This window comes from Zootoca vivipara, chromosome 6, assembly GCF_965207765.1.
Source record: "Zootoca vivipara chromosome 6, rZooViv2.hap1.1, whole genome shotgun sequence".
NCBI lineage: Eukaryota > Metazoa > Chordata > Lepidosauria > Squamata > Lacertidae > Zootoca > Zootoca vivipara.
Window position 1 is genome coordinate 68,088,967 of NC_142589.1, and position 27,760 is coordinate 68,116,726.

The 27,760-nt window shown below is 45.3% G+C and overlaps 2 protein-coding genes across 2 annotated transcripts in view; one reads left to right on the forward strand and one right to left on the reverse strand.

Annotated features, from left to right (window-relative positions):
- Positions 1-196: 196 nt before the first annotated feature.
- Positions 197-27,436, reverse strand: LOC118086573 (synaptophysin-like protein 1). Its single transcript, XM_035118348.3, has 5 exons — positions 27,200-27,436; positions 11,707-11,825; positions 10,243-10,447; positions 8,078-8,260; positions 197-6,280 (listed from the first exon to the last, which is right to left on the reverse strand). Exons 1-5 carry the CDS (start codon positions 27,266-27,268, stop codon positions 6,149-6,151), a joined length of 708 nt encoding a protein of 235 aa, XP_034974239.1. The 5' UTR covers positions 27,269-27,436; the 3' UTR covers positions 197-6,148.
- The window catches only part of KMT2B (lysine methyltransferase 2B), a 65,764-nt gene continuing 64,814 nt past the window's right edge, over positions 26,811-27,760 (forward strand). Inside the window, exon 1 of the mRNA XM_060275713.2 lies at positions 26,811-26,855. Coding sequence (XP_060131696.2) covers positions 26,814-26,855 — 42 coding nt within the window. The 5' untranslated portion in view covers positions 26,811-26,813. The remainder of the gene's footprint in view (positions 26,856-27,760) is intronic.

Genomic DNA, 27,760 nt, shown 5'->3' on the forward strand with positions numbered 1-27,760 from the left:
TTCAGCTAACTACTGCCCTGATTTCTAAGATTGTGTTTACCAGAATGAGAGCTAGAAACATGCTTCCCCACCCCCTTCAAATAAAACTTGAGATTTATCAGGACATCACAAAAGCTCAGAACAGTGGTAGAAGATACACAAACTCAAGCCAAACCGGGCACTTGACAAACTCTGGAAGAAAGAGAGCATTTGCAACTTTAATATAGTCACTGAGCAATTTGTTTTATTGCATTTGTTGTGTGTGCAGAACACATACAGGGATCTCAAACAATTCTTGTGAGAGACAAGCAAAAAAACTATATAAAGTAAGAAGGTGTGTGTGTTTAAATAATAAATGCATTTAGCCTCCATATTCTGCCATCGGAGGGGAAAAAACACATGTATACAAAAAGCAAATGATGGAATCAACTGCAATTTCACATGAGCTCAATTGATCAGGGATAGTCACACTGCACTTCCATAGTCATGTAAAGAAACACACAGAGCTCACTGCTAGTGGATTTTTTAAAAAGGCACATCCATATTTCTTTGCAAGAGAAAATAATATGAATTTCTTTGTGCTATCTACATCTGGGGTGATTTAGGAAAGATCTAGTATCAAGGGGTAAAAAATGGTGGGTGTTATGCTATGTAACATGTCCCCAAGTTAATGGGGGGGTGGTTGTTAGCTATATTTCATTCCAGCATTCTTCCCTCCCCTCCCCAAATGTGCTTGTTTACAGCAGGGGTTCCCAACAAAATTTTCTCGAGGACCCCTCATTGAGCCGCTATTGTGACAAGGACCCCCATTAATTCCTAATCCTAAAATTAAAAAGTGAGAGCCAAATTAAGAGTCTTTTTATATTTTATATTTATACGTTTTTTACAGTTACAACAGAGTACTCCATCAGTATACAGTTAGTTTTAATTTTCAGTTCTTAATGAGATGAACCACTTTTCAACCAACGGTCCATTTTTAACTGTGCGAACTGTAGCTTCCGCGAAAAACAACGCTTTGTTTACAAACACTACTGTTTTGCAAAGAGGCAGCGCGCGCCAGAGAGGAGGGAGGGGAATGGAGAAGACAGGGTACCTGCGCAGTAGCACACAAATGAAGCCGACGCGCGCAAAGCATCTTGGGGAGGTGAGCGTTAGTAGAATGTGCGCGCTGCCTCTTTGCAAAACAGTAGTGTTTGTAAAGCGCCACCTAACGGCATATAGCAGAACTACTGCCTCTATCTAATTCTAGTTTTGCGCTAGACTCTGCTCATGCAGGAAGCGGCCAAAACAAAAAATCTGTTATCATACGAAATATATTTAATATATTTTTTATTCTAATAGCATCTTGCGGACCCCTCTGGCATAGCTCGCGGACCCCTGGGGGTCCCCGGACCACCTGTTGGGAACCACTGGTTTACAGCATTACTAGAAAGCAGCATTATTTGCATACATTTGCATAGTGAAGTACATCCAGTGTTATAACAGTTTTATAAGCATTTGAGACAGTGTGAGGGGCTATCTAACACAATCATTTTATGCACTTCTCTCCCTTCATACAGCTGTTGTGCGGGTGCCACCACAGGTTGAGTAGACTAGTGGCAAACTGATTAGAGGAATAGTTTTACTGTACCAACCCCACCGTTTTCATCACCCTATTTGATGGTAGCAAAAGTGTGGGGTGTGTGTGTGTGTGCATTTTGGCTATTGGGAAAGGGGAAGGTTCAAGGGGTGCCCAACTCACTGGCGCTCCTTCTGCTTTCTGTGCTGCCAGCTGCCATTTTGAATTTCCCACAATGGACCTGAAAGATGCCATGTCAGCGCAATGTCATTTGGGGGGTGGGGGGAGCGCACGTTGGCATCCCACAGCACGGAAGCCAGAGAAGCACCAGTGACTTTTGTATAAAGGGCTTCCCAATTTGCTCCTCCCCATCACCATGAAAGGGGATGTGGTTTTGTGCACCCTCTTTGTCGTGCCCTCAACCTTCTGCTCCCAATTCAGGCCCAAAGTTCTCTTTTTTGAGATTTTGTAGGCCAACCTAGAAAAGGCTTCCACTGAAACACCTGAATGGTTCTCAGGTCAGGTACTGGGTGGGAAAATCCACCCTGCTGGTTGGAGGCGAGCGGTTTGTGCGGCTGGGGTCAGTTTCAACCAACAGTATGAACCCAGAACCTGGCCAAAGAAAGAAACAGCAAGGTGATAGGCCACAAACAGGTCTTGTGATGAGGCCCGATTCCTATCAAAGTTCGCAGGTCAGGGTTATCTGCTTGTCTGAGCTTGGGGGTGGAGGGAATCTTCAGTTGCTTTGGGGAAATGACTTATTCTAAGACCCTTTGGTTCATCCACCTCTGTACTGTCTACACTGACCGGCAGCATCTTTCTGGGAGTCTTTTCCCTGTCCTACCCAGGGGATTGAACCTGGGACCAACCTGCTTGCATAGCTCTGTCACTGGGCTATGGCCCATCCTTAAGCTCCCGATCTAGCAGAAAATAAGGTCTGATCCCTGCACATTCATGCCAAGCAACGGTGGAGGGAGGGAGCCATGATGAGTAAAAATAATAATAATAATAAAGGCCCCCAAAGGGACATGACCTCAGCCCTGAGAAGTGCAGAGAACAACCATTCAAAACAAGCAGCAGAATATACACACAGCGGCTTCAGAAATGTATGAGGCACCTCCCTGTGGTAACTTGGCAAGGCATTTTATTTCTTCATGCATTCTGTTCACACGCCTGGAGCAAGTAGGAAACAATTGTTGGGGCGGGGGACAAGCAGCATAAACAAAGAGATGTAGAAATATATATATATATATACAGGCACTGAAACTTAGGATTCTGCCTTTGAAGTGACAATTCTCCACTCTTCAGCACTGAGCACCATGCAGATTTCCCAACACCCTGAGTGCAGATTAAGGCTTCAGCGTATGTTATGTGATGAAGAACCTTCCTGCTTAAGAAGCTAGGTGTTACTGGTTAGATCGGCTTGTTTTAGCCATGTGAAACATGTATCCATTGCTATGTGAGAAGCATTCCACTCGCACAATGCAATTGCCTCTTCCTCTACCCTCCGGAAGAGGGTCACCCGACCCTCCGAAGCAGATTTTGAGGGCAAGGGCTGCAGGAGAGAGGAGTTCTGCTTCACAAATGGAAATCTGCTGCGCGAGTCAAATGGATACAACCCATAATAAACAAACAATGCGCACAAATCCACATTCCTGGGAATCTCAGCTTTTCGTTTTTAAACCACGTTCACAAGTTTCTAGCCCTTATGGATGTGATGATAACACTTGGAACACTGCAAGTCACGCCTGTTGGCATGCTGAGCATTTAAGTGAGAGAGGAAGCAATCCAGACTCATGTGCCATGGCTGCTTCTCCAGATTTCTCCCCTCAAGTTGGGATACAAGAATTCTATAGGCAGAGGCACCCATAAACAGTTTTAATTTCTATCACCTGTTTGGATGCTGATTTCACTGACAAAAAAGGGGGAAGCAATCACCAGTGTAATTCATCAAAAAGAAAAGAAAAGAAATGCATATAGAATGGTTGGGAGCAAAAATAGCAACTTACTAGCTATTTCATTTTAATTTTCAGGACCGCTGTAGTTTCCCACAAAACATAAAAGCAGATCACGCTGCTTTGGGAAACACATTTCCTGTTAGCAAAATGAGACAGTTGTTCTTTGCACAGCCTGCATGTCATATCAAAAAACCACAATCTACTAACACTTTTTCATTGTTTCAAATCACTGGTTTTCAAACAGCGGTCTGGTTGTGGTTTTTTGTGGGTGGTTTTTTTGTTTTTTGTTTTGGAAGCTTGTCACTCAGTGAAAAGTGAACATGAAAAAACTCTCCGAATTTCATAATGTAGTTCTCCAGCCAAGCAATGTGTACAAAAATGCATATATATATATTGGGGTAAAGTGTACATAAAGATGCACTATATTAGGGGGAAATAGCTCTGCAAAACTGTGTGTGTGTTTTAGGGGAAACTGCATGCAATTTTGTGCATATTAAGAGACATTCACACTAAAATGCTGGTGATAAAAAAAGAAAAAATCACACACTGAAGTGGAAATGTGGAAAACTGATCCAAAGAGTGGAAAAAGTGAGAGGAACTAGAAGTGTCAGATTACCCCATCCCTACTCTTTGCATCTTGCTGGGACTCAAGTCTCATAGCAGCTCCAACAGCCACCACTATCACTGATCAAAAATCCTGGGAGCTGTAATCTAATCCGCCAGTAACAATTTCGGGGGGTTGCAGGTTCCCCATCCCTACTCCCAAGACATCTCACGATGAAAATCCTACTGAATCAACAATGTGGTGGAAAATACACTGCTGGGAGTTCATGCAAAGCTTTTGTAAATACATCCATCAGAACCTGGGGTGGGGGGTGGAATCCTATGCTATGAATAGAAATCATAGCAGAACTCTCCCAAAGTAATTAGATGAATTATGACAGTGTATTCTGAGCACCATTAAAATTTATGCAGCTATTTTCCATAAACGTGCTCCATATGCATGCTCCCTTCTGCATTCCTGTTGAATTCTGCCACTTTTCCAGAATATTTCGGAAAACTAGCAGCTTAGAAATGGGAGATAGTCCATGAAGCAGGCAGTGGAGGAACAATTTGGCAATGGGCAGGTTTATCAGAAATCATGAAGAAAAGGGCACAGCTGTAAGACATCCATCCATCCTCCAAGCGCTGCAGCTTCATTTTTGGCATCTGTAACCATGACAGCTGAAACCTTGCATTTTTAAAAGTTATTTGAAGTAAGAAAAACTAAGATCCTTAGGAATCCAAACTGTGCAGAATTCTACATACACAGAAAGATGAACTACTTGCAGCTTTTTAGCCGAGTTTGGCCAGGAGTTCCGGAATGCCACGCTAAACGCATGATAGCTTCCGAACCCTGTAATCACAAAACCTAAACTGAGGGTTTAGGGGAATTAACCAGATAATGAGAATTTGCAAGCTCTACTAGTAGTTGTTATGATTTTACATGCCACTGTGTAATAATTTGCAGCAAGCATGGCTTCTTTGGTTGTTTTTTTAAAGAAATTCAAAATTCTGAGTCCAGTTGGTTTGCAAAGCGCTAGATAAAGCCTGGATTAAGGCAAAAGAGGTGTGGAGCTAGGGAGAGAGGCTGTTTGTTATCCTAAATGAAGCCTCACATTTTCTTACCACCTGCAAGGGCTAGAAATTCAACATTGATTTAAAGGTTAGGGTTCCGTTCAAGTTTCTGGAGCCTGCTTCTTCAGATGCCATTATTTTGTGCAGAGCTCCTTTCAACAACTCTTGCATATTCTGGTCTATATAGACTAAGTGCAGAGAAATGCTTTTAGCCTCTCTATGTGTGTGGGAAACCTGTGGCTTTCCAGATTCTGCGGAATGCCAACTTCCAGCAGCCCCAGCCAGCATGGTTAATGGTTAAGGTTGAAAGGGGGTTGTGATCAAGCAACATATAACAAGCTCCACGGGTTCCCCAGCCCTGCTCTGTTCCATTTTTAGAGTTACAGATCTAAAGTTTGGTGACGGGAGTTTCACATACAGACACTGTCCCAGGCAGCAGTGCAAACTAAGAACAATGTACATCTCGAGTGTTATGTACAATTCCTACCTGCAAGGCAGCCAAAGGCATATATACATATATATGCGTGAGCCTTGGTCTCACCTAAGCATATATATATATATGCTTGGGTGAGACCTAGGCTGCAATCCTAAGCATACTTGCCTGGAAGTAAGCCCCACTGATCTCAACAGGACCGCCTTCTGAGTAAACATATACAGGATCAGGCTGCAGCTTACACTGAGCAGCACAACTCCGTGCAGACCTGCGCCAGCTGGAAATGCAGCCCTTAGAAAATTGTACAGCTAAACTCTCCTAGGCTTTAAATCAAGAAACTTGTGTCCTTATTTTCAATGCACAGAATAAGCTTCAGTGCTGTGGCATGATCTGTTTGGATGCACATGGGGCTGAGCAGAGATCTCCATTCTTTCCTCTTAGACAGAAGTTTTAGAACAACAACAAAAAAAGAAATCCATCCATTTTTCACACATGAACTGCATTATCAGGAGGGGGGTTTACAAAACAACAACAACAACCTGCTGCCATGACCATCCTGCCAGCAAGAGGTTACACCCCATAGCAGATGGCTCTCCATGCTCCTTACATCCCCGAATGAGGTGGGGGGTTGCCTGGGGTCGGAGGAGCGGCAGCCGGAGGTTTATGCAAGTTGGTTTCCTTGTAGACAAACCAAGCGTTCCCTGCCCAGAGGATCAGGTTGAGGAAACCAATTACCTAGGAGGAAGAAAAGGAGAAAAGAGATGGAGATTTTGGCCTAAGGAGGAACTTTCAGGCAACTAGTGCACCTGCCTGATCCTACCAGCTGCATCCCACAATTTACATTTCCAACACGAATTCCGTGGAGAAAATAATGCAGTGTTAGAATCTCAGAACAATCACAAAACAGACCTGCTCTGGTCCCTTCCTCCCCATCACTCCCATGAAAACTACAACTCCCATGATCCCTGACCACTGGGCCATGCTGGCTGGGGCTGATGGGAGCTGTAGTCCAACAACCTATGGAGGGCGCCACATTAGTTGTCCCTGTTTTAGTTCTTAACTGCTCAAGGTCAGACTAAAACATTTCCCCCAAGGAATGTTGTTCTAACCCCAAAGAGCTGCAGGAAGTTGCTATCCGGACTGGGTGTTTGCCTCGGCGCAGGACACACTTATCTCTTTCCTCTTGGCCCAGTTTTCTTATTTAAAAAATTATGTCTCCCTTGAGTTTTTTGTCCTGCAGGGGAAGAACCCAATCTACCAAGATACTTCCGATTGAAACTGCAGCTTCCAGCATCTGTTCTCTTTTTCTTTTTTACCTTCAGGGGAAAATATTTCTGTGACTGAGCAGACTATGCTGTTTGACCCAGAGTGTCCAGGAAAAGCATTTTACTATATCGTATTAAATGAGAACCCCCCTCTAACTTCAAAGGTATCGTCACCAAGACCTCAAAAACCTAAAAAAAACAGTCACGGAAGTTCAGAATATGAAAATTGACCAGTCCCAATGCATCTTGCTCTGAAGAGCTGTGTATGAGTCCAAACTGATGCACTGGGATTAATATTTTTTCATTAGAGAATGTTTGATTCCAAATCAATCTACAGGAAGTACAGCAGCATTTATTGCCCCTGAGGGATTTGGGTGTGCACAGAAGTGTTTTCAGCAGGCAGCAACAGGAAGAAGCATATAATAAGGCATGCAAATCCTTCCAGGATGGACGAGCGGTAGGTCAAGGTCAAAACCCAGCTAGAGAATGTTGAATTCAGAGAATAGCCAGCCTACACTCTGTTTATTGTTGTTTAGTCGTTTAGTCATGTCTGACTCTTCGTGACACCATGGACCAGAGCACGCCAGGGACTCCTGTCTTCCACTGCCTCCCGCAGTTTGGTCAAACTCATGTTGGTAGCTTCAAAAACACTGTCCAGCCATCTCGTCCTGTCATTCCCTTCTCCTTGTGCCCTCCATCTTTCCCAACAACAGGGTCTTTTCCAGGGAGTCTTCTCATGAGGTGGCCAAAGTATTGGAGCCTCAGCTTCAGGATCTGTCCTTCAAGTGAGCACTCAGGGCTGATTTCCTTCAGAATGGATAGGTTTGATCTTCTCGCAGTCCATGAGACTCTCAAGACTCTCCTCCTACACTCTAGTCTTAGCCAAAAGGTCGAGTTGCCAAGGATTGAACCTGCGACCTTCCGCACACAAAGCAGATGCTCTACCACTGAGCTATGGTCCTTCTACATGCTCTGAATAAATTATGTGAAGCACAACTGCCTTGTTGGTTCCTCTAGTCTAGACCAGGGACAGCTTATGTGGTGCCCTACAGGTGCTCATGGGACCACAGCGCTCAGTGGTCCCAGCCAGCATGGCCAATGGTCAAGGGTGATGGAAGCCGTAGCCCAATAACATCAGGAGAGCGCTATGTTAGCTATCCCCAAACTAGACCAGTATTCTGTCTCCTGGGAAAACTCTCAAAGAAAGAAAGAAAACATGAGGATCTCTAGTTGCTTGTAGCCCCAGCATCTGGTAATGCATACATACCACAGAGACATTCAAGGAACCCAAGCTTCTGATGTCAGTAAACTGACATCGACTGGTGTTCACGCAAGGTGGAAGTTTGGTTAAGCTTTCTCCGGTGGATGTTTTGATGTCTGTGAGGGCCTTAGCCCAGGCTGATGTGCTCACCAACCACAGGAAAGAGACAACCACTGTGATAACAAAGTCCTGCATCAGGAGAAAAGACAAGCACCCTTAGCAGTCTGTTCTTTTCTTTTCTTTAAAAGTTTTTATTTATACTTTTCAAGTTTATACATTTTACAGTCAATTTAACTTTTCAAAGTTTGACTTCCTTCTCCCTCTTTCTGCGGTTCCTTAAATTTATTTCTAAAATATCTTCTGCATATCCAAATTCATTTAATTTGGATTCATTTAACCATCCACTTTAAATATATACTCTTATGAAACTGCAGGCTATTACAATAATCCTGCTAATGTTTTTTTATCTGTTTGCAATTTATCTGTAAATATTCAATAAACCCTTTCCATTCTTTTATATAAAAAGTTAGTTATCTTGATTTCTTAATTCTTCCGGTAAGTTTCGCCATTTCTGCATATTCCCTAAGTTTTTGTATCCATTCTTCCTTTACTGGGACACTTGCTTTTTTCCAATTTGGGGCAAGTAGCATTCTTGCTGCTATAGTAGCATACATAAATTTCTATACAATTTAGGTAGTTCTGTCCCTATAATTCCCAAAAGAAAAGCTACTGGGTTATGTTTTGTTTTTTAACAAATGTTGTTAGCTGTCTATTCTGGAGGGGACAGTGGAAGATGCACACAACTGGTCAGCAAACCAAGTCACTGCTAAGAGCTACCCAGGGCTGATCCACACATACACCTTTATTATCCCTCAGTGACACAGCAGCTGAACATGTGGATTGCTTGCAGCCCTATGTGGAGATGCTAAGGATGGAATTTGGGGCCTTCTGTATGCGAAGCTGATGCCTTACCAATGCACTAAGGCCCTCCCCCATTGCTCCCTTTAACTGGAGAGGTCTTAAGACAGCACCTCGGACCTTGCGCATGTTCAGCACCTGCCCTGCCACTGAGGGATGGGCCTTAATGTTTCTGTGTTTAAGAAGTCCCGTAAAGAAAAAGGTTGGTAAGCTGGAGTGGGCCCTGTCTTGGTGTTCAGAATGCAACTCAACATGCGAAAGGAATGCCACACTCACCAGAGCTCCTGCAATCCCAGCGGCAAGGAGAATAGGAAGAAAAAAATCATTGCATCATAGTTAGGACATCTGGAGTGCACCACACTTGCCCAGCTTCAAGGGTAACCTCTCAAATACATCCAGAGGTCAGGTATGGGCCCTGGATCCTTCACACCCAGGAAAGGCATATAAAAATGTACAAAATGCCCATGTGTTTTGTATTAAAAGAGTTTTAATTTAATCAAAAGTTAACTTTTGAGAGATTTTCAGGGTTTTAAAGAGAATTCCTATCTTCCAAAACAATCCACTCCGTAACACTTTTTAAAATAAGGATTTAAGTGTTTCGTTTGGTAAATTATCCACGGTTAGTAACCAAGAAGTACACAGAACCATCTCCAAAGCTGTGCAGAACCCCATGCCTTCCCACTAAAGCAGGGGTGAGGCACTTGTGACACTCCAAATGTTGCTGAACTACAACTCCCATCGTCCCTGACCATCAGCTATGTTGACTGGGGCTGATGGGAGATGGAGTCCAACAACCTTTGAGGGCAGCCGGTTTCACCACCCTCTACTACTAACAAAAATGGTCCATAAAAAAGTGACAATCTGAATGTAATGATATTAAGAACGGGAATCACCAATTTAAATAATATGTTTTTTTGTGGTGGTTGGATTGTTCCAGACAGTGCTTTTTTTCTGGGGGGACGCAGGGGTACACATACCCCTAAACATTTTGTGAATCTTTGTACTTTTGTCCATTTACTGTATTTGTTTCCCCCGATTTGAACTATAAAATTGTGATTTTCTTGAGTCAAAATGAGAGTACCCCTAATCATTTTTTTAAAGCGCACTGGTTCCAGATTTAGCAGCCCATTTACAGCTCTCTCTTGGAGCACGGAACACACAAATCAAGTAGACTCAATACCCAACCGATAAGCAGCACACATATCCTTACTGAGTCCTATAAATTATGGGGAAGCAAGGCATTGCCAACTTACAATCATGGGGAGTTTACCAGTGCCCCGATACAAGTGCAAGTAACCCACGTAGAGCACCAAGGCAGCCATGCAGTACAGGAACACGAAGACTGCAAAAGTGACGAAGAACTGAGCGGGAGAGGAGAAGTCTCCCACCAGGTAAGTTGTGTTCCACAGTTTCATACACTGCTCCTTTGAAGGATTGTCAAATGCAGAGTGGTGCAACCTTGAGTTCCGGACAGTTAAAAGGGAGAGAGAGAGAAAACCGCTGAAGCTCATTTTTCCAGTTGCAAGATTCCCAACCAAACAGAGTGAAATGCAAAACCAATCCCTACGCAGCATTTCAGCCTGGGCTTCATAGGTGACAATGGTTCTTTCCATCAACTTTGAAAATCACAGTAACTTTAAAAACTCCTAAGTTTAAAACCATCTTGCCCAGAAGCTCTCACTCTGAAGAAGATCCCCTTTGGCATTTATCAGAGGAAGGCAGGAAGGAGGAGGTTGCAGAGGCAGAAAAGAGCCTTGCTTCACTTGGTGGGTAGGTGGCCTAACTAACATTAAGGTAAATGGGGGGGGGGGGGGAGGAGGCAGGCATCAATTCATCATAGGGCTCTGCCATAGGATTGCAGTCTTAGTTGCCCCCTGCCCCAGAAAAAGTGTAAGAGCATCTGTTATAGCTAATGTTGGGTTTTTAAAATTAATTTAATAATGTTAAAACACGTAAAAAGGAAAAGGATTACAGCTGTCAAAACAATACCATACACTTCAAAGAAACAAATGTAAGGCTGCGGGCCAATAACATACTAAACACCTTGTAACATCACATATTACCCACTGATGCGGGTGCTCAGGAACTAAAGTTATGTGGTCTAAAATGTTGTGTGGTGGTTACTCGACCTCCCTTGTCCTCAGGGCCCACCTTGCTGCTGGATTGGGACCTCTCCTTCAAACATTTTTCCCCCCTGACCCAGAGCTCCAAGCAACATCAGACACCAGAATAATCACTGCCATTTTACTTTCCCGAGATAGCCCTCCACGATGCAACCCCGGGGGGTTGTGGGAAACTGAAATGGCAGCCAGACCCAGCTGTCATTGCTGCACTGCTGTAAGAACCGCTGTGGTCTCCCATCAAGGTCAGCCAAAGGTATTTTGCTGCCCGAGGCAGAGCAGCAAATGGTGGCACCTTCCCCGCCCCGTTGCCCAAAGCCAGTCAAGTTATTTTGGCACCTGAGGCAGAAAACCCTCTAACGGCATTGCCTCCAACGGCGAGGTAAGCCCTGAAGGTCTCAACGAGAAGAGTCTCCAGCTTCAAAAGGCACTTTGACCACAGCCTCCTCAAACCTGGAACCAGCCATTCCTGTCCACACACACGGTATTCCCCAAGTCTAGGGCAGCTCTTTGGAGAGAGACGTGTTTGTTGCGTGGACAATTAGAAAGGCCTCTCTCTTTGAGCCACAAGTGGCAGCGATCCTCAAAGGCTCTTACCTGAAAGGGTATGCAAAGCTGGCTTGAAGAGAAACGTTTGTGACATTGTCGCAGGTGAGGTTAAGAGATGTTTTTCCACTGTAACCTCCACAGGTGGCAAATGCAAAGATGGCAAAAATCTGCAAAGGACCAAGACAAAAGCAAATGTACGCATTAGTGCAGTTTTCGGGCGCCTAAGCACGTACACCATGGAGGAGGGAATGCATGCTTTCTGACGGCCCTTTTACATCATAAAAAGTTCCTATGCTGTGACAAGGTGATCAGTAATGGGTCATCTTGAATTGTGGACCTTCTGGGAACCTGTTTGTTCCCTTCCATACAGTTTGGAGCCACTGCCTCTCTGTGATGCCATTTTTTTCCACCCTTCTGCCTGATTATCACTGTAATTATAATTGTTGTGACTGTTAATTTATAAGGCCCCTAAAGTTCTAGATCATTCTAAATCATCTGGGGCTGATGGGAGTTAAGAGTCCAGCAACATCTGCAAGGCTGCAGATTACCCAACTAAGGTAGATAGACTCTTGGGGCAATACTGTGCACCAGGGGGAGACAATTCTTAATACAGTAATACCTCCGCGAACGTCCGCTTTGCCTAGCGTCTATTCCGGCAAACGTCCGCAGGAAACCCGGAAGTACTGGAACGGGTTACTTCTGGGTTTGCCACTTGTGCATGCACAGAATCACTAAATCACGCTTCGCACATGCGCAGAAGTGCAAACCGCTCCGTGCGCATGCACAGATGCGACACTTTGCCCTGCATCCTTTTCGGCTAGCGGTCAGGGCAAAAGAATTCAGAAAGATGATTCCCCACTTGCAGTCTGAAATGGTACAACGCATTCTACCGTTTTAAGAATATTAACACTTTTATTTGACAAATTTATAGCAAATAAAGTGTTCTCAATTGCTGGTTGAAAGATAAAAGTTCAGAAAGGACCAATAAAACAACAGCAATGAAACAATGAAACATTGTTAACGGGGCCAATGGAAAAGCAGCTGGCGTTAAGACAATATCTTACTCATAAAAGGACTTCTGTGAAGAGGAAGAGGAAGAGGAAGAGGAAGAGGAAGAAGAAGAAGAAGAAGAAGAAGAAGAAGAAGAAGAAGAAGAAGAAGAGTTTGGATTTGATATCCCGCTTTATCACTCCCCTAAGGAGTCTCAAAGCGGCTAACATTCTCCTTTCTGGAGGAGCGGAGACGCGAACCCGGTTCCCCAGATTACGAGTCTACCGCTCTTAACCACTACACCACACTGGCTCTCAAGAAAGGTCTTGACAGCTTTTTTTTAAGAGGCTAATCTTCTGGGTCTGCAACACCAAATTCACTGATTTGAGAATTTGATGGCTAACAGGGAAAGAGCTTGGGGTCATATCTGTACCCTACATTCAAAGCACATGGATACCACTTTAACAGTCATGGCTTCTCCCAAAGAATCCTGGGAACTGTAGTGTACTCCTCACCATTCACAAACAGACTTTGGGGAGCGGAAGCAATGTACTTGTATGGTATGAGTGTGGCCTGGTGAATTGTTGGCGTTAGACTAAGAAAGGATGGGACCGCCAAGGAATCTCTTTGCCTCTACAACCCACCAGTTTGAAAGCTAGGTCTAACCTTGCAGAAATCAAGCTCCTTTCTCATTTGAGAGACCCTGAGCCTGCCATGATCCTGCTTACAGAGAGGCATTTTGTGTGTGTGCACCATGCAAGTTTCACATGAACTGCACCAACTGGGTTGACCCACAGTCTGTGGCCTGCTAGGTGAGCAAGCAGGGAATACAGTGGTACCTCGGGTTAAAACTTCATATTGTACTACTTTTGCTATGTGTTTAATAAAATGTTGAATTCTTTCATTGCAAAAAACAAAGATTATGATGAAAAGAGAAAAACATGAATTGCAAAAAAACCTAGAGCTTACAGAACAAAACTGACTTCGGATATGAAATCAGCATTGAAAGAACATATAAGAACAGTTGAAAAATCTCATGCAGCAGAAAATGGGGAAAAAAATTGTTCTCCAGTGGGAGATCCGTTCTTAAACTGAAACTGTTCTTAACCTGAGGTACCACTTTAGCTAATGGAGCCTCCCGCTGCTGCCGCGCCGCCACCACACAATTTCTGTTCTCATCCTGAGGCAAAGTTATTAACCTGAGGTACTATTTCTGGATTAGCGGAGTCTGTAACCTTAAGCGTCTGTAACCTGAGGTACCACTATATCCTGGAAAACAACCGTGAACAGCTGCACCACAGAAGTGTGGTAATTAGCCTCCTAGAAATGCCAGCTCTTGTTGTATAAACTGCAAATTTTATAGTCCTAGGTTGTTATACAGGATTTGCCTGTCTGTGCTTCAGCATAATCTCAGCATACACACTGGCTTGCTTTGGTGAAGGTAAACTGTCCTTCTTCACCAGTTTATTTAACACACAACTTACAGTAGCCTAAGGTGAGCTTTTCCCAACCTTGGGTCTCCTCCACCTGTTGTTGAACTACAACTCCCATCATCCCTAGCTAGCAGGACCAGTGGTCACGGATAATGGGAGTTGTAGTCCAACAACAACTGGGGACCCAAGGTTGAGTAAGGCAGGTCTAGACTACCTTATAGCAACACAATCTGCACGGGACTAACTATGAAGTTCCTTTGGGAACTTCCATTGATCCCAGAATGCAGCAGCAAGTATGTAAGTGGGCTCATATTACACTGATCCTGCAGTAGCTCCTCCAGCTATCTGTTTCTGGCTATAATTCTGGCACAATTTTAAAATGTTAGGAAATACTGTACCTTTTAAGCCCTAAGTGGCTTGGGTCAATACCTAATGGACCACCTTCTCCTGCATCAGTCTTCCAACTCCCTAAGCGCTAGGGAAGGGAGCTTCTCTGTATCCCACATACACTGAAAGCATGGTCATCAGGGCCTTCTCAGTGGTGGCACCCAAATTGTGGAACATGAGGTTCAAGCGACCCTTCCTGAGTTGTAATTCAGGAAAGATCTCTTCATTGCATCTGGCTTTTATCTGAAGATGTTTTATCTAAAGTTGGTGGCTTGTATTCAACTGAGTTCTAGTCACAGAACAGGCCTAATAAAAATAGTGTCCCTGTGTTCGTCATGCCCATTAAATTTAATAGGTCTGCTCTGAGTTATGGCTAATATTGGAAATAAAGTTCTGCCTTATCTGCAATGCCCATCTCTACCTGACCTGTCCAATGCCACTTCTATTGGACAGTCCCTGGCATGTCGAGGCAAAGATTCCTTCCTGAAACCCCTGAAGTTAAGGCTGGGCTATATCTGGTTATCTATATCACCAGCTGTTAACTCAGTCAGCTGTTAACTCAGTCAGCTCAGCTCTCTCCTGCCTCCTGCATGGAGCAACAAATCACATGAGCAAGCAATGGCAAAAAACACTTTTCCCATGCATCGTGATTTGTATAAATACTGTATTCAGTGTCACTTGGGATAGGAAGTGATGGCCCCAGATTGGCTGATTGCTATCAGCCACATGCTAGTTTGAAAATACTGTAAGCTATTTTCAGTTTAAAAAAATTGGGGGGGGTGTTCAAAAAGGCTGAATTCGTTGTATAAATCTTTTGCAATAAAGGAGGGTTTCTGTTTGAAATCTTAACTGGCAGTCATCAGAATGCACTTAATGCCCTGGGGAAACTGTGGATTCAACAGACCAGCTTCAATGGAATGGCCTTGTGCGACGTACCTCCCTTTCTCTATTACTAGCAGTATGCAAAAGGAATTCAGTTATCGTTCAAACAACCCACCCTTCCTTCTTTCTCCCAAATAAACTCCCTGTTTTTATATGGGTTTGCTAGTACATAGAGTACAGTTCCAGCTTTCCAAATAACATGGCTCTGTATCCTTAAAAACTCCAGGCAAATGTTACAGGAACAACCTTGTGCCCTCAGTAAGGTTTCCCTCTCAACTCAGGTTCACCTCAGCAGCTGTTTGCCTCAGCCCTTTAGCTACTTTGTGGCACTCTTTCCCTCCACTTGCCTCCCCTGTGCATGACTTTGAGATGCAAACTATCCACCTGCTCCTCAGGCTTAGTTTTATCTCCCCTCTTCAGTCACCACCCTTTTGAGTTTAGATACGTTGCTGGAATAAGGAGGAACATCCAATTTGACACAACATAGATGAAAGCTTTATTTAACTGGAGAACATGTATATTTCTTTATGGTTTCATTTGTTTAAACTCTTAGTTCATCATCTTCTTTTCATATAACACAGACTTGATAATACAGCTCCTGCATCCCTCTCTAACACTCTACTCTGGTAACCTACACCACAACCTCCCACCCGCTCCCGCTCCCCAAAACCCTCTCAACTGAATTAACGGCTACCCATCCCCTTTAAACCAGTGGCTGTCCCGCCCCTCATGGAATGGAATGCGTCAATCAACTAAGAGGCTGGGTTTAACACTTAACACCCTGGAGTTCTACTCAAGCCAGCCCAATCCGTCACACCTTGCAACCATTTCCGGTCTTTGGGTGGTACATTGCCCCATACCTCACTTTTTATGCAGGCAGCAGAGAAAGAGTCAATTCATTTCCCCAAGTCTCTATGTACTTCCTCCTCAACGCAATATATTACCCAATGTCAGTAATATTACTAGAAGCATGGAAATGGCATTTATGAAGAACACCACCAGCCTAGCCTATAACAAAAACAGCAGAGACACAAAAACGACAGCCTATGTTTGCAGAGCCCAGATCCAGCAACGCAGGCAGCAAATTAAATTGGCTGCCTTGGTTATTTCATATTTGGTGCCCCAAATGTTGCTGCTTACATGTCGCCTTTATGTTCAGCATTCCAATAAGCAGGCAGTTTTTGGTATTCCCATCACATACACCAGGGGTTGTTCAACCTGTGGCCATCCAGGATGTTATTAGACTCCCATTAGCCCCAGTCAGCATGACCTATATGGACAAGGGTGATGGGACTTGGGTGTCAAGCAACATCTACAGTGTCACAGATTCCCCAGCCCTGATGTACCCATAGTGAATTCAACTCTCCCACTGCTCATCCTTGCAGCCAAAATGGTACAGTCAAACCTCGGTTCCTGAACACCTCCGTTATTGTACGTTTTGGCTCCTGAACGCCGAAAACCCGGAAGTAAATGCTCCAGTTTTTGAACGTTTTTCGGAACCCGAAAGTCTGAGGCGGCTTCTGCTTGAATGCAAGAAGCTCTTGCAACCAATTGGAAGCCACGCCTCGGTTGTCCAACATTTTGGAAGTCGAATGGCCTACCCAACAGACCTGGGAGAGAAACCCAAGGTTTGTAGACGTAAAACTATTTTCAGGCTGGTGGGAAACCTAACAGGGGAAAGGAAACCCCACAGCAACACAATGAAGACTGAGCATTTTCAGTGGGCACAGAACACAGGCTAATGTTGGACGAGGATGATGACAGAAAACAGGGGGGGGGAGGTTGAGAATGCAACAGTATCCTGAACAGAAACACTTCGCAATTTATTGCAGGTCTCACCGGGTAAATTTAGTTCTGATCTTGTAAATTTTACCCTATCCCCCATCTGTACATGTATTCCTATTAGCGCTTTTATCTTGGGACTAAGTGGGGTTTTTGCGTACCTCCACACCATCCGATCAGCTTAAGAATTAGTTTAAATCCTCAAGAATTTTAACGACTGAGCATTGTCATGAGGAGGCCTAGCACCGCTTCAATGGCCGGCAGCTCCTCTTCTCTCACACTCAGGAGGAACCAGCCATTCAAGCTGCGCCATGTTTGGCTCTGCACACAGCCTCCTTGCCCCCACAACACTGAGGCATGGGTGTAGCCAGGGGGGCAGGTGCCCCCCCATAATCAATAAAAATCAATAGCTAACGGAGGTTCTGCCCTCCCAACAAAAGGCCTGCCCCACACTAACAAAAATCCTGGCTACGTCCATGCACTGAAGGGGTCCAGGCCCCCTCCCAAGAGATACTGGGGGAGACAAGACCCCCCTCGGCCCTAGATAGCCCACATCCCTGCTACCAAATGGTACCCCCAGCAATGGTGTGACTCCTACTGTGGTGCCTGAAACCCTTCACTCCGAACTCAAAGCTGGTTCAGTCCCTACACCTGATATAATTGGGACTGTTTCCATTCATCTTTTTGGTATGCTCGAAATTCTGCATGGAATCCCAAGAATGTCAACTTTCATGAGAGAGAGAGAGAGAGAGAGAGAGAGAGAGAGAGAGAGAGAAGCCTTGAGGAATCTGTCTGCTCTGTTAACCGTTTTCCAATGACACCTGGAAGGAACTCTTGCAACCCTCTTATTCACTCTGTCTCCTCTGTGTACTGTAAACACAATATATTTGAAGCATATGCCCCACAAAAATTCTGCAAAGTGTAGTTTACCTCTCGTGGAGCTACAATTCCCAGCACACTTAACAAGCTAGAGTTCCCAGTGTTCCTTGGCAATGTGTTTGGAACGCATGGTGTGTACACACCCTTGCAAATAAAATACCGATTTTATTGTATGGTCAAAGACCCCATAAAACAAATTAAAACACCAAGATCATACAGTTTCCAACACAAAGCATTTAACGGTACATTTCCTATCCTGCAGGAAATTGTTCTTAACTGAGAATATCCAGTTTCCGGTTCCTCTCTCGTGGGCACCTTCTGTTCTAACAAAATAGTTACCTCATCATGAAGCTTAAACCTCAAAATCGCTACTTGTGGAGAAACAGGAGTCTCAGTCAGAATGGGAGGCAGGGGCAGGAAACACTTCGGATTCCTAGAGTCAAGAATCCACTTTTCAAAACACCAGCATAAATATTTTTGCCTACACCAGGCTTCCTCAACCTCGGGCCTCCAGACGTTTTTGAGACTACAATTCCCATCACCCATGACCACTGGTCCTGCTAGCTAGGGATCATGGGAGTTGTAGGCCAAAAACATCTGGAGGGACGAGGTCGAGGAAGCCTGGCGTACCTTTATAGCTATGGGAAACATGCTGAATTTCTCAGAGGTCAACATTCTTTTTGATCAGCCTTCATCAACCTCGTGCCCTCCAGATGTTTAGGACTATGGGCACCTCCAGACTGTCAGTTTTTTGCGGGAAAGATTCTAGAGTATACCAGAACTTTAGGCTTCCAAAGTGGATTAAAGTGCTGGTACCTTGTGCAACAAATCATCATCATCATCATAATCAGCAACAACAACCTGTACTTTTTCCAGTTTAGAAAGTAAGGGTGGAATGCACTGAGAAGTGTGGGATAAATGATTAATAGGGAGGCATGTTAGAGCGTGGTGCTGATAATGCCAAGGTTGCAGTTTCAATCCCCATACAGGACAGCTGCAAATTCAGTTTGCACTAGATGATCACTGTATGTAAAAACCCTGCAAACAAAATACGAGGAATTCTCACTGCCATACAACTGCCTGGCAAACATATCGGAGCAAATACTCAGTCAACACCAGACGTTTTGTAACCGCCATGTAAGCTCTCTGCAAGCAAGATTCGGAAGAACGCTCAATAAGTAAGTTGCCTGGAAGAGCCCTGCCTCTCTCCATCAGCCACAGGCAACACGGCTGTGCTAGCTGAGGCTGATGGGAATTGCATGTCAAATTATCCAGAGGGCACCAGGTTGGCGAAGGCTGTTTGAGATGCTTTGGGCAATAGGGAGCTCCCTTGGCTACAGCTCTTCCAGAAAAGTTGAGCACGAAATGCTACTATGCTGCAGAAATGAGACTTTTAATTCCCCAGCGGTGTAATTCCTTGGGGGCAGAACATGCAGGTATCCATTCTACCTTCTGTCCTGAAGTTCAGACCACACAAACAGCAAATGAAAGTTGGGAGATGAGATGCCCTGATTCTCTTTACTTTCCGGGTGTGGCATCTTCAGAACGATCAAGAGGAGAGTCTCAGGAGATGTGTTAAGAGTCCATTTTGCAGCTGTTCATATTGCTTGCGAAGTTACACCACCGGACATACAAAGCACACGTCAGGCTTTTTTATTTTTTTAAAAAAAGACAAGCTGCTTAGACGCAACCATTCTGTTTCTTTCCACACCACACAGAAGCTAAAACAGAACAGCAAAACGATAACACACACACCCTTCCCAGACACATTTAAAAGGCTGTAGAATATTAATCAGAATATTAATCAGCCAAAGGAATGTTTTATGCAATTAATTCTATGGAATTCAAATTGTAATACAGCATGAGAAATAAAAGAAGCAATAAAAATACAATTAAAAAGTCATTCAGCATCCAGGCACAGCCGTTTACAAACGTTATAACAGGCAGAAACATTATTAAACTAGTCTCATTCAGCCCGTTAAGAAAACGGGCGCTAGAGGTGCAACGGGGGCGCGGCCTTCCCTCCCTTTCTGCGCTCAGCCGCGGGGCGCGCCAGGAACACAAATAAACGAAGCGCTCTCCCGTCGTGTCCCGCGGCCGAGCGCAGAGAGGGAGGGAAGGCCGCGGCCCCGCCGCTCCTCCCACGGGCCAGGTAGGGTTGTCAGGAGGAGGTGGCGGCATCGGGCTACGGGGCCACGGCCGGCGGCGGCCCCGGAGCCCGATGCCGCCATCTTGGTCCGCCACCGCAGGGGAACGGGAGGCAGAGGGTTGAGGGGGGGAGAGCGTGCGCGTGTGTACGTCCCGCCTCTTTGTCCAGTCCCTGTGTCCGTGGGGCACATGCGCACTAGCGCAAACCCAGGGACACAGGGAATACTGGACGCAGAGACACTTGCACTTTATTATATAGGATGGTTCAACCAAGGCCCGCAGCAATTTTCAAGTGGTCACTGTGGGGCCAGAGGAGCTTCGTAATTCGTAATTTAAACTTAGGGAGTGTTGGCCCTTCCATGCATGCCAATGATTCAACCAGAAACACCCCAATAGTCCTCTAACCGAGTAACAGCCTTATTGCTTTCTATTTATGCTGTCCTCTTCTTAATAAAGTTCTTGCCAGTTTTACCAGATGTTGACGTCGAACGCCCCAATCTGCACATCTGGAAGAATTAATTTGTTTGTATGTTACATTTCCAGCCACTTAAAGCGTCTTGTACGCTCTAACGTTCCGGCATACCCCATAAGTCTTTGAAAAGGAAAGACGAAGATTTTGGAATAAACCTGTTGCCGGCATTGCTCCAGCAACCAGAGAGGGAAAACAGGCTATGGGGTGGGTGACTTTCATCAGAAAGGAAGGAGGGAAAACCCATTAATTCAACATTTCGTTCTGCCTACCCTAAGCATGTATCAAAGAATTCGTACTATTAAAACAAAACATGTTGCAGCTTGGAAAATGTCGTTGCCTCCCCCTTTCTGATCGCTACTAGCTCTCTCTCAGGTACTTGGGATATTTTTGCACCAGAGCTGGCGCAGGGCAATTTGCTGTCTGTGGCAAAGGCTAAGACGACACGCTCCCTTCATTTCATGAACAGAAGCTGACTGGGCTGGCAGCTGAATCTTAGCTCAGCACTTGCAAGGAGACAGGCTAGATTTAGAGGTATAGGGCAGGCCATGTGGAACACACAGCTGCATGCCCTCCAACATTCCTCAGATGAAAATAGGGTCATTTCTTACTCCCTCCCCCCTTGACCGCCTCCTCGCCCACTCTCTAGCAACTGCTACAAACTGCCCAGGGGAGGAGGCCAACAGCAGCCATGGAGAGGCCACAGGAAGCTCCCTCGCAGCCACCGCCACTCAGGACAAACACCGGCTCATCCTCCTCCCTGAAATCGGCACTGTCAGCACTGGCAGGGGAAATTATTATTATTATTATTATTATTATTATTATTATTATTATTATTATTATTTTATTTATACCCTGCCCTTCCCAGTCAAGACCGGGCTCAGGGCGGCTAACAACAAAAATTTCAACGCAAGTATAAAAGAAAGAATTCAATTAAAATGCAGATTAATACAATCTGCAAGTAAGATAAAACCTACAAGTAAGATAAAACCATTATAAGATAAAAACTTAGGGGAGGGTAACCCCGGGGTCAGACTGCGTCAGTCCAAAGGCCAAGCGGAACAGCTCTGTCTTGCAGGCCCTACGAAAAGATGACAAATCCCGCAGGGCCCTAGTCTCCTGAGACAGAGCGTTCCACCAGGTCGGGGCCAGTACTGAGAAGGCCCTGGTCCTGGTCGAGGCCAGCCTAACCACCTTGTGACTCGGGATCTCCAGTATGTTATTATTTGTGGACCTTAATGTCCTCTGCGGGGCATACCGGGAGAGGCGGTCCCGTAGGTATAATAGGGACATTCCGGGATAAATCTGAAGGTGGGATGGCTTTCGTAATTCCGGGACTGTTCCTGGAAAATCAGGAAATTTGGAGAGTATGCAGCCGTCCTCAAAAACTTGCCAACGCTCTCCACATCTGTTGCCTGAGGCAATTGCCTCACTCTACCTAATGGTAGGGGTGACCCTGCCTTCTGGATTAGGAGGGCACCCTTGGCTACTCCAGACATCTGTGCCAGAAATAAATGTCCAGACTTCAACAATAGGCTGCACAATGCACATCCGTAAAGAGTTTCAAATACCCTCTGGCTTCTCCCCCGTCCGCTGCCTCGCAACCCTCTGTTAAGGGCTCACGAGAGGACTAAGGTGTCTATGGTCAATCCAAATTAAAAGCAACCGGATTGCAGCATACAACACACTTCACTTCCCAACATCTGACTTCAGCTCCAATTATCCACAAGACAGGTGGGCGGGCTTTAGGCTCACGGGAGCTACGTTGTTTTTGTGCTAGATCCCTCAGGTCTGCCAGCTGGAGTCAGGTGCAAAATACTAGCAAGGGTGGGTGGAGGCAGATGTAAAATGGTGGCTCGGGGCAAAGCCAACTGCCTGCTGAACCGGAATAGCTTGCATATGCAAGGACAAATCTACACCCAGAGATGGATGAACTGGCCAATTTCAGGTTCTCTTGGTTTCTCTTTTTCCCCCGTCTTCAATTCTTCACATTTCCAGCTTATGCTTTTCTTTTTAAGTCCTCGTGAAAATGCAGCAGCAAATTTCTCCTAATATACACACATTTGTATGTAATTTTGCTTTACATGCGCATTTTTGCAAAGCAATTTCCGCTAATGTGATGTGTTTTTGCATGTTAATTTTGCTAATGCTGTATATGCATTCCCATGTACACTTTATCCCAGTCTATGCATTTTTGTACACATCACTTGGCTAGAGAACTGCACTGCAATGCTTGGAGAATTTCAGTTCTCGTACTGTTTCATAAAGGTGTGATTTAGGTATGTATGCCTTTAAATGCAAACTGAATTAAATTTATCTGCCATCCCTACCTATAAAAAGATCAGGGTTTCTAACAGGCCTCTAAATGGTAAGAGGGAAACTCTTCAGTGTTGCTGTCCTTAAACAACTGGGAGTCAGCAACCTAGACTAAACTATTGCAAAATCACTCAGATCTATGAGTAGATCTGCCTCCTCCACCACCTCATATACAAATACAGTGTGGTACCTCTACTTATGAATAACTCTTCTTACGAATGTTTCTACTTACGAACGGAGCTCCATCCGCCATCTTGGATGCGGTTTAGATAGGGTTGCTTTGACTTACGGATTTTTTCTCCCAATGCATTCCTATGGGATTCGACTTACAATTTTTTTTAACTTACGAATGTGCGTTCGGAACGCATTAAATTCGTAAGAAGAGGTACCACTGTACTATTGTGTGTTTCCATAGGACATGAAAAATTCAACCTCATCTCACAGGAGACTGAAACTGAAAGTACTTTCTAGCAAATGTATACTTCGTACTCTCATTATAGCCCTATTTGAAACTCAAACTTTCTTCCCTTTTTAATGTTATTTCCCCCTCCCCGGTCTTTTTTTTTTGGCAAAGTATTTTTTTAAATCAGTTTTAATGAATTGGTACAGTACATGAACATACATTTGAGAGAGTTAAGCTTACACCGTTGCAGAGCACATCAATAATGTACACTCATATTAAGAACCATGATTCAATATATTAGAAATGATAATGTGATTTATTTATTTATTTATTTAAAGTGGATTTACCAGATCATATTTATGAATTTTGTAAGCTTAACTACATGTCTTACAACACAATCCTATACATATTTCCTTAGAAGAATATCCTGTTGAGTTCACTAGATGTAACTAAATGTAACTGAGCATATCATTGCAGCCCTAATGCCTTATGGTTTGTATTTTTGTGTCTTTGCCCCAGTTTGCAGGCAATACTCAACCCAAACCATGGCTGAGCATGAATGAGCGAGCCAAGAGAAAAATCACAGCCACTTTTCTCCTCCTCCAATCCTGTTGGCTGTTGCAACTGAGCTTACTCAGAGCTAAACCATGGTTTGGCATAGTGTTACATCCAAACCCTGGCTTGTGATGTGTCTGTCGCAGAAAAACTATGATCAGAGTAACCAAAGAACAAACCCTGGCAACAGTTCATACAGTCATACCTCATATTGCGTCCGCTTCAGGTTGCGTGTTTTTGTCTTGCTTCCCACGGCAACCCGGAAGTACTGGAATGGGTTACTTCCGGGTTTCGCCACTCGCACACGTGCAGAAGTGCTAAAACGCGCTTCACGCATGCACAGAAGCGCTAAATCGCACCGTGCACATGTGCAAACGTGGCGTTTCAGCTTACATCAGTTCCGTGTTATGAACAGGCCTCCGGAATGGATCCCGTCCGTAACACGAGGTTCCACTGTACTTTGTTTGGAGTGAGACAAACCATGAGCCATGAGGCTCAGATGCAACCCGTAGCTCTGGATCCTGCAGCAGCAGCTGGACTGGTGGAGCAAAGTGGCTGTGATTTTTCCTCTTGACCTGTCCACTCACTCATTCATGGTTTGGCTTAAGACCACATGTAAACAAGGCATGCATGTTTAAGCACATACTAATTTAAACCTCAGATATAAAAATGCCCGCCACTGCCAGGCTTAAGGAACTGCCCACAGAAGCTTGAGACTCATAACCTTTCTCTCCTCCTTTGTACTGCAACCCCAATGCGATCACAATCTAACAACTTTGGGGATCCCTGGAAATGCCTATAATCAATGTCATGAAAAATCAGTGCTATTTTTCTAGAAATAGAGATGCCGGAACTCACCATGAACGCCTCCCTTGTTGTCTTTTAATGGCAATGGCGCCCACCTGAGAGGTGCCGGAACGGAGTTCCTGCTGAAAAAACTCCTATGAAAAACTATTTAACCCCCTCCTCCAACTCCTGCATCTCCAAATAAAAAGGAAAGGATAGAGCCTCTGTGCAAATTCCAGATGTTGGGTTTGCAAAGGAACTACAAGATGGCTAAGAGGTTTGGGGGCTGCTTTGTGATTTGGGGGTTTCTTTCTTTCTCTCTCTTTCTCTTTAAATTTACTCTAATCATTAGAGTCTAATGGATATCTATGCACACTTTCATGTCCCCAACCAGGAGTGCTTTTCATAGGTTTGAAAATAAATGCCCAAAATAGCCAGCGGCACCATTTATGCAAGCCTGCACCACTCAAAATGCAAGGAAGAGAAACTGAACGATTACATACTCACTTGGGTCTAAAAACAAAACAAAACCCCAACCATGAAAAGCCATGGTGTGTCATGAAGACGAGTTGCAGACCAGCCTTGTTACTGACACGACTGTTTCCTATGCACAAATGGGAATTGATTTTCACATGGAGAAGCATTCAAGCATGCCCTCTACACCTACATTCTGCAAGTCTGTACCTGTCAGAATACAGGTGAAATAACTGTGGTGGAGTGCTTCTCGTGATCCAAGATACAGTCCCAAACTACAGTATTGTGTGCATTTTCCTTAATGTGTAGAAGACTTCTCTCCCAGTCTTGGTGAGAAGGAGGTACAGTGGTACCTTGGTTCTCGAACAGCCTGGCTCCCGAACAAGTCTGCTCCCGAACGCCGTAAACCTGGAAGTGAGTGTTTCAGTTTGCAAACGTTTTTTGGGAGCTGAACATCCAACGCGAAGCTCCTGCAGTCAATCGAAAGCCACACCTTGGTTTTCAAACCATTTCGTGAGTCGAACGGACTCCCGGAATGGATTAAGTTCAACAACCAAAGTAACACTGTATTCCAGAAACCCTTGTGGAGTTTGCCCCCCATCCCCGCTCATAAGGGGAAACCCTGACAGACAGTGCTCAAAGCTCCTGCTGTTCTAGGTGCATTTTGCAACATGGAATTTCATTAACGTGAACCGTTTCTGAGCTCTGGGCGGAGTACTGTGCCTAAGTTTTCAGATTAAAACTTCAGAGAGGAAGGAAAGGAGGACCTTTTTCTGTCTCCCCACTTCCACCTATTCTCTGAAGACTGGAGAAGAGACCCTCTTAAGAATATTAGCGGGGTGCGCAGGGGAAGGACTAGACCATGTGAAGAATGAACATAATTATTTTAGGTGCAGTTCATTCATTTTCAGCTTTGCATTCTTCGTTATTTAAAAAGTGCACATTCCGTTGTCGTGCCCATAACCTACATTTACAGTGCCATTTAGCTCCTAGCTTTCATATCTCAGATTCTAACACTGCTTACAGAGGCTCACATCCCGCCCCTCCCCAGCATGGGAATGCAGGGGGTCATTGCCAAAACATCTCAGGCCACAACCTGTTCCTTCCTACTTATAGGAACATAGAAAACTGCCTTTTAACTGATACTTCAGGGTGGTCTCCTCTGACTGACAGCGGCTCTCAGGATTCCCAACAAGGATATGCTAAGGTCCTGCATGGCACTCCCTTAAAGTGACTTGATACAGACCGGCCTCAAGTACAGTCATTGGGTTCCCTTTTGCCCCCAGAGAAAAAACTCCTTTGAGCAAGAATAATCCTCAGTCTGCATTATGAGAGTGGGCGAGTTCCTACTCCACGGTCCACTGATCTGAAGAGACTGGATCTCCTCCACACCATAAAGTTTACCCGCTGCAATCTCGCTAAAAGTTTATTACGTTGCAGTGCATAAAACTACAGGTCTTTTTTGGCACACGACGTGCTGCTCCTTCCAACGTGACGAGCGGAACGAGGAGTCCAGGTTTTCCACAAGCGGCTGAGAGCCGGAAGGCGACAGATCCATTAACCTGCCTGCGTGAGTTTATGCGTGATCCCCACCCCCCCCCAGCTCTCCCGTGACCAGATCCCCACTCTGAAGCACATGGTTTGTTTGGAAATGGAACACAACAGACGTCCCCGCCCTGCACCAACTATGCAAGTAAGTGTGTGTGTGTGTGTTTAGAAACAGCCCAGAATAGATCCCTGGAGCAGGGTGGGCTGGAAATACATGAGTCCTCTGCAAATCTAAGCGAGCTTCGAAAAGTACAGGCCGGAGGCCACGCCTGTGTTTATGAAGGGGCGGCAGGGAGAGAATGCAGGAAGAAAATCCAGCGGGAGAGCCAGACAGGGCTCGCAGCCTATACCTGCCCAGGGGTTTGGGGTGGGTAGGGTAGATCCTGCCAGGAAACGCGGTAAACAACCCCCCCCCCAAAAAAACCCGTTACCCCTCTGTGGCCACTGGCCCAGCCCCGCTGTCCGATCCCCCTGCCGTCGAGGACTCACCCACTCGAGGACTTTGATGAAGCCCAGCGGCTCCTTCACGGGTCCCAAGTTGATCTGCAGCCCGGACATTTTCTGTGCGGGAAAAAAGAGACGGCGAGGAAGTGGCTCGATCTCTCTCTCTCTCTTCTACCGAGAGGGGAGGAGCGGAGCAGAGGGGGCGTTCACAGCTCGCCAGCCTCCTACCTGACTCACTCGCTCCAGGCTGGGCTCGGCCTGACACTGCGCGCGCCCCGCGGCAAGAGCGCAGTCCCGGCCGCCCCAGGGGAGGGGCGTGGCTGCCCCAGCCCGCCTCTTCGGGGCGAGCCCCGCGCGCGCGCCCGCCCCAGGTTGCCATCTTAATCTCCGCTGGAGTCCTGCTTTTGCCCTCGACGTGGAGCGCAGCCGCCGGGCCGGACGGGAAAAGCTGTTCTATGGCCTGCTTGATTTCCTGGCGGCGGCGGTTCTCTGTTGCCGGCTGGCTCGCCTTCCGCGCTTTCTTCCTCGTTTTGGTTTTTTTTTTTTGTGTGTGTATGTGTTTTTTGCAACCGCGCGGTAGAAATCCAACAGGTGCTGCTGCTTGCC

What these genes read in the sequence shown, in the direction of transcription:
- LOC118086573 (XM_035118348.3), bottom strand. Translation starts at nt 27,268, where the DNA reads ATGTCCGGGCTGCAGATCAACTTGGGACCCGTGAAGGAGCCGCTGGGC. An exon ending in AGCTTTGCATACCCTTTCAG is followed by an intron (nt 10,448 to 11,706) that starts GTAAGAGCCTTT and finishes CCGGAACTCAAG; the next exon opens with GTTGCACCACTCTGCATTTG. An exon ending in GTTCCTTGAATGTCTCTGTG is followed by an intron (nt 6,281 to 8,077) that starts GTATGTATGCAT and finishes TCTTCCTCCTAG; the next exon opens with GTAATTGGTTTCCTCAACCT.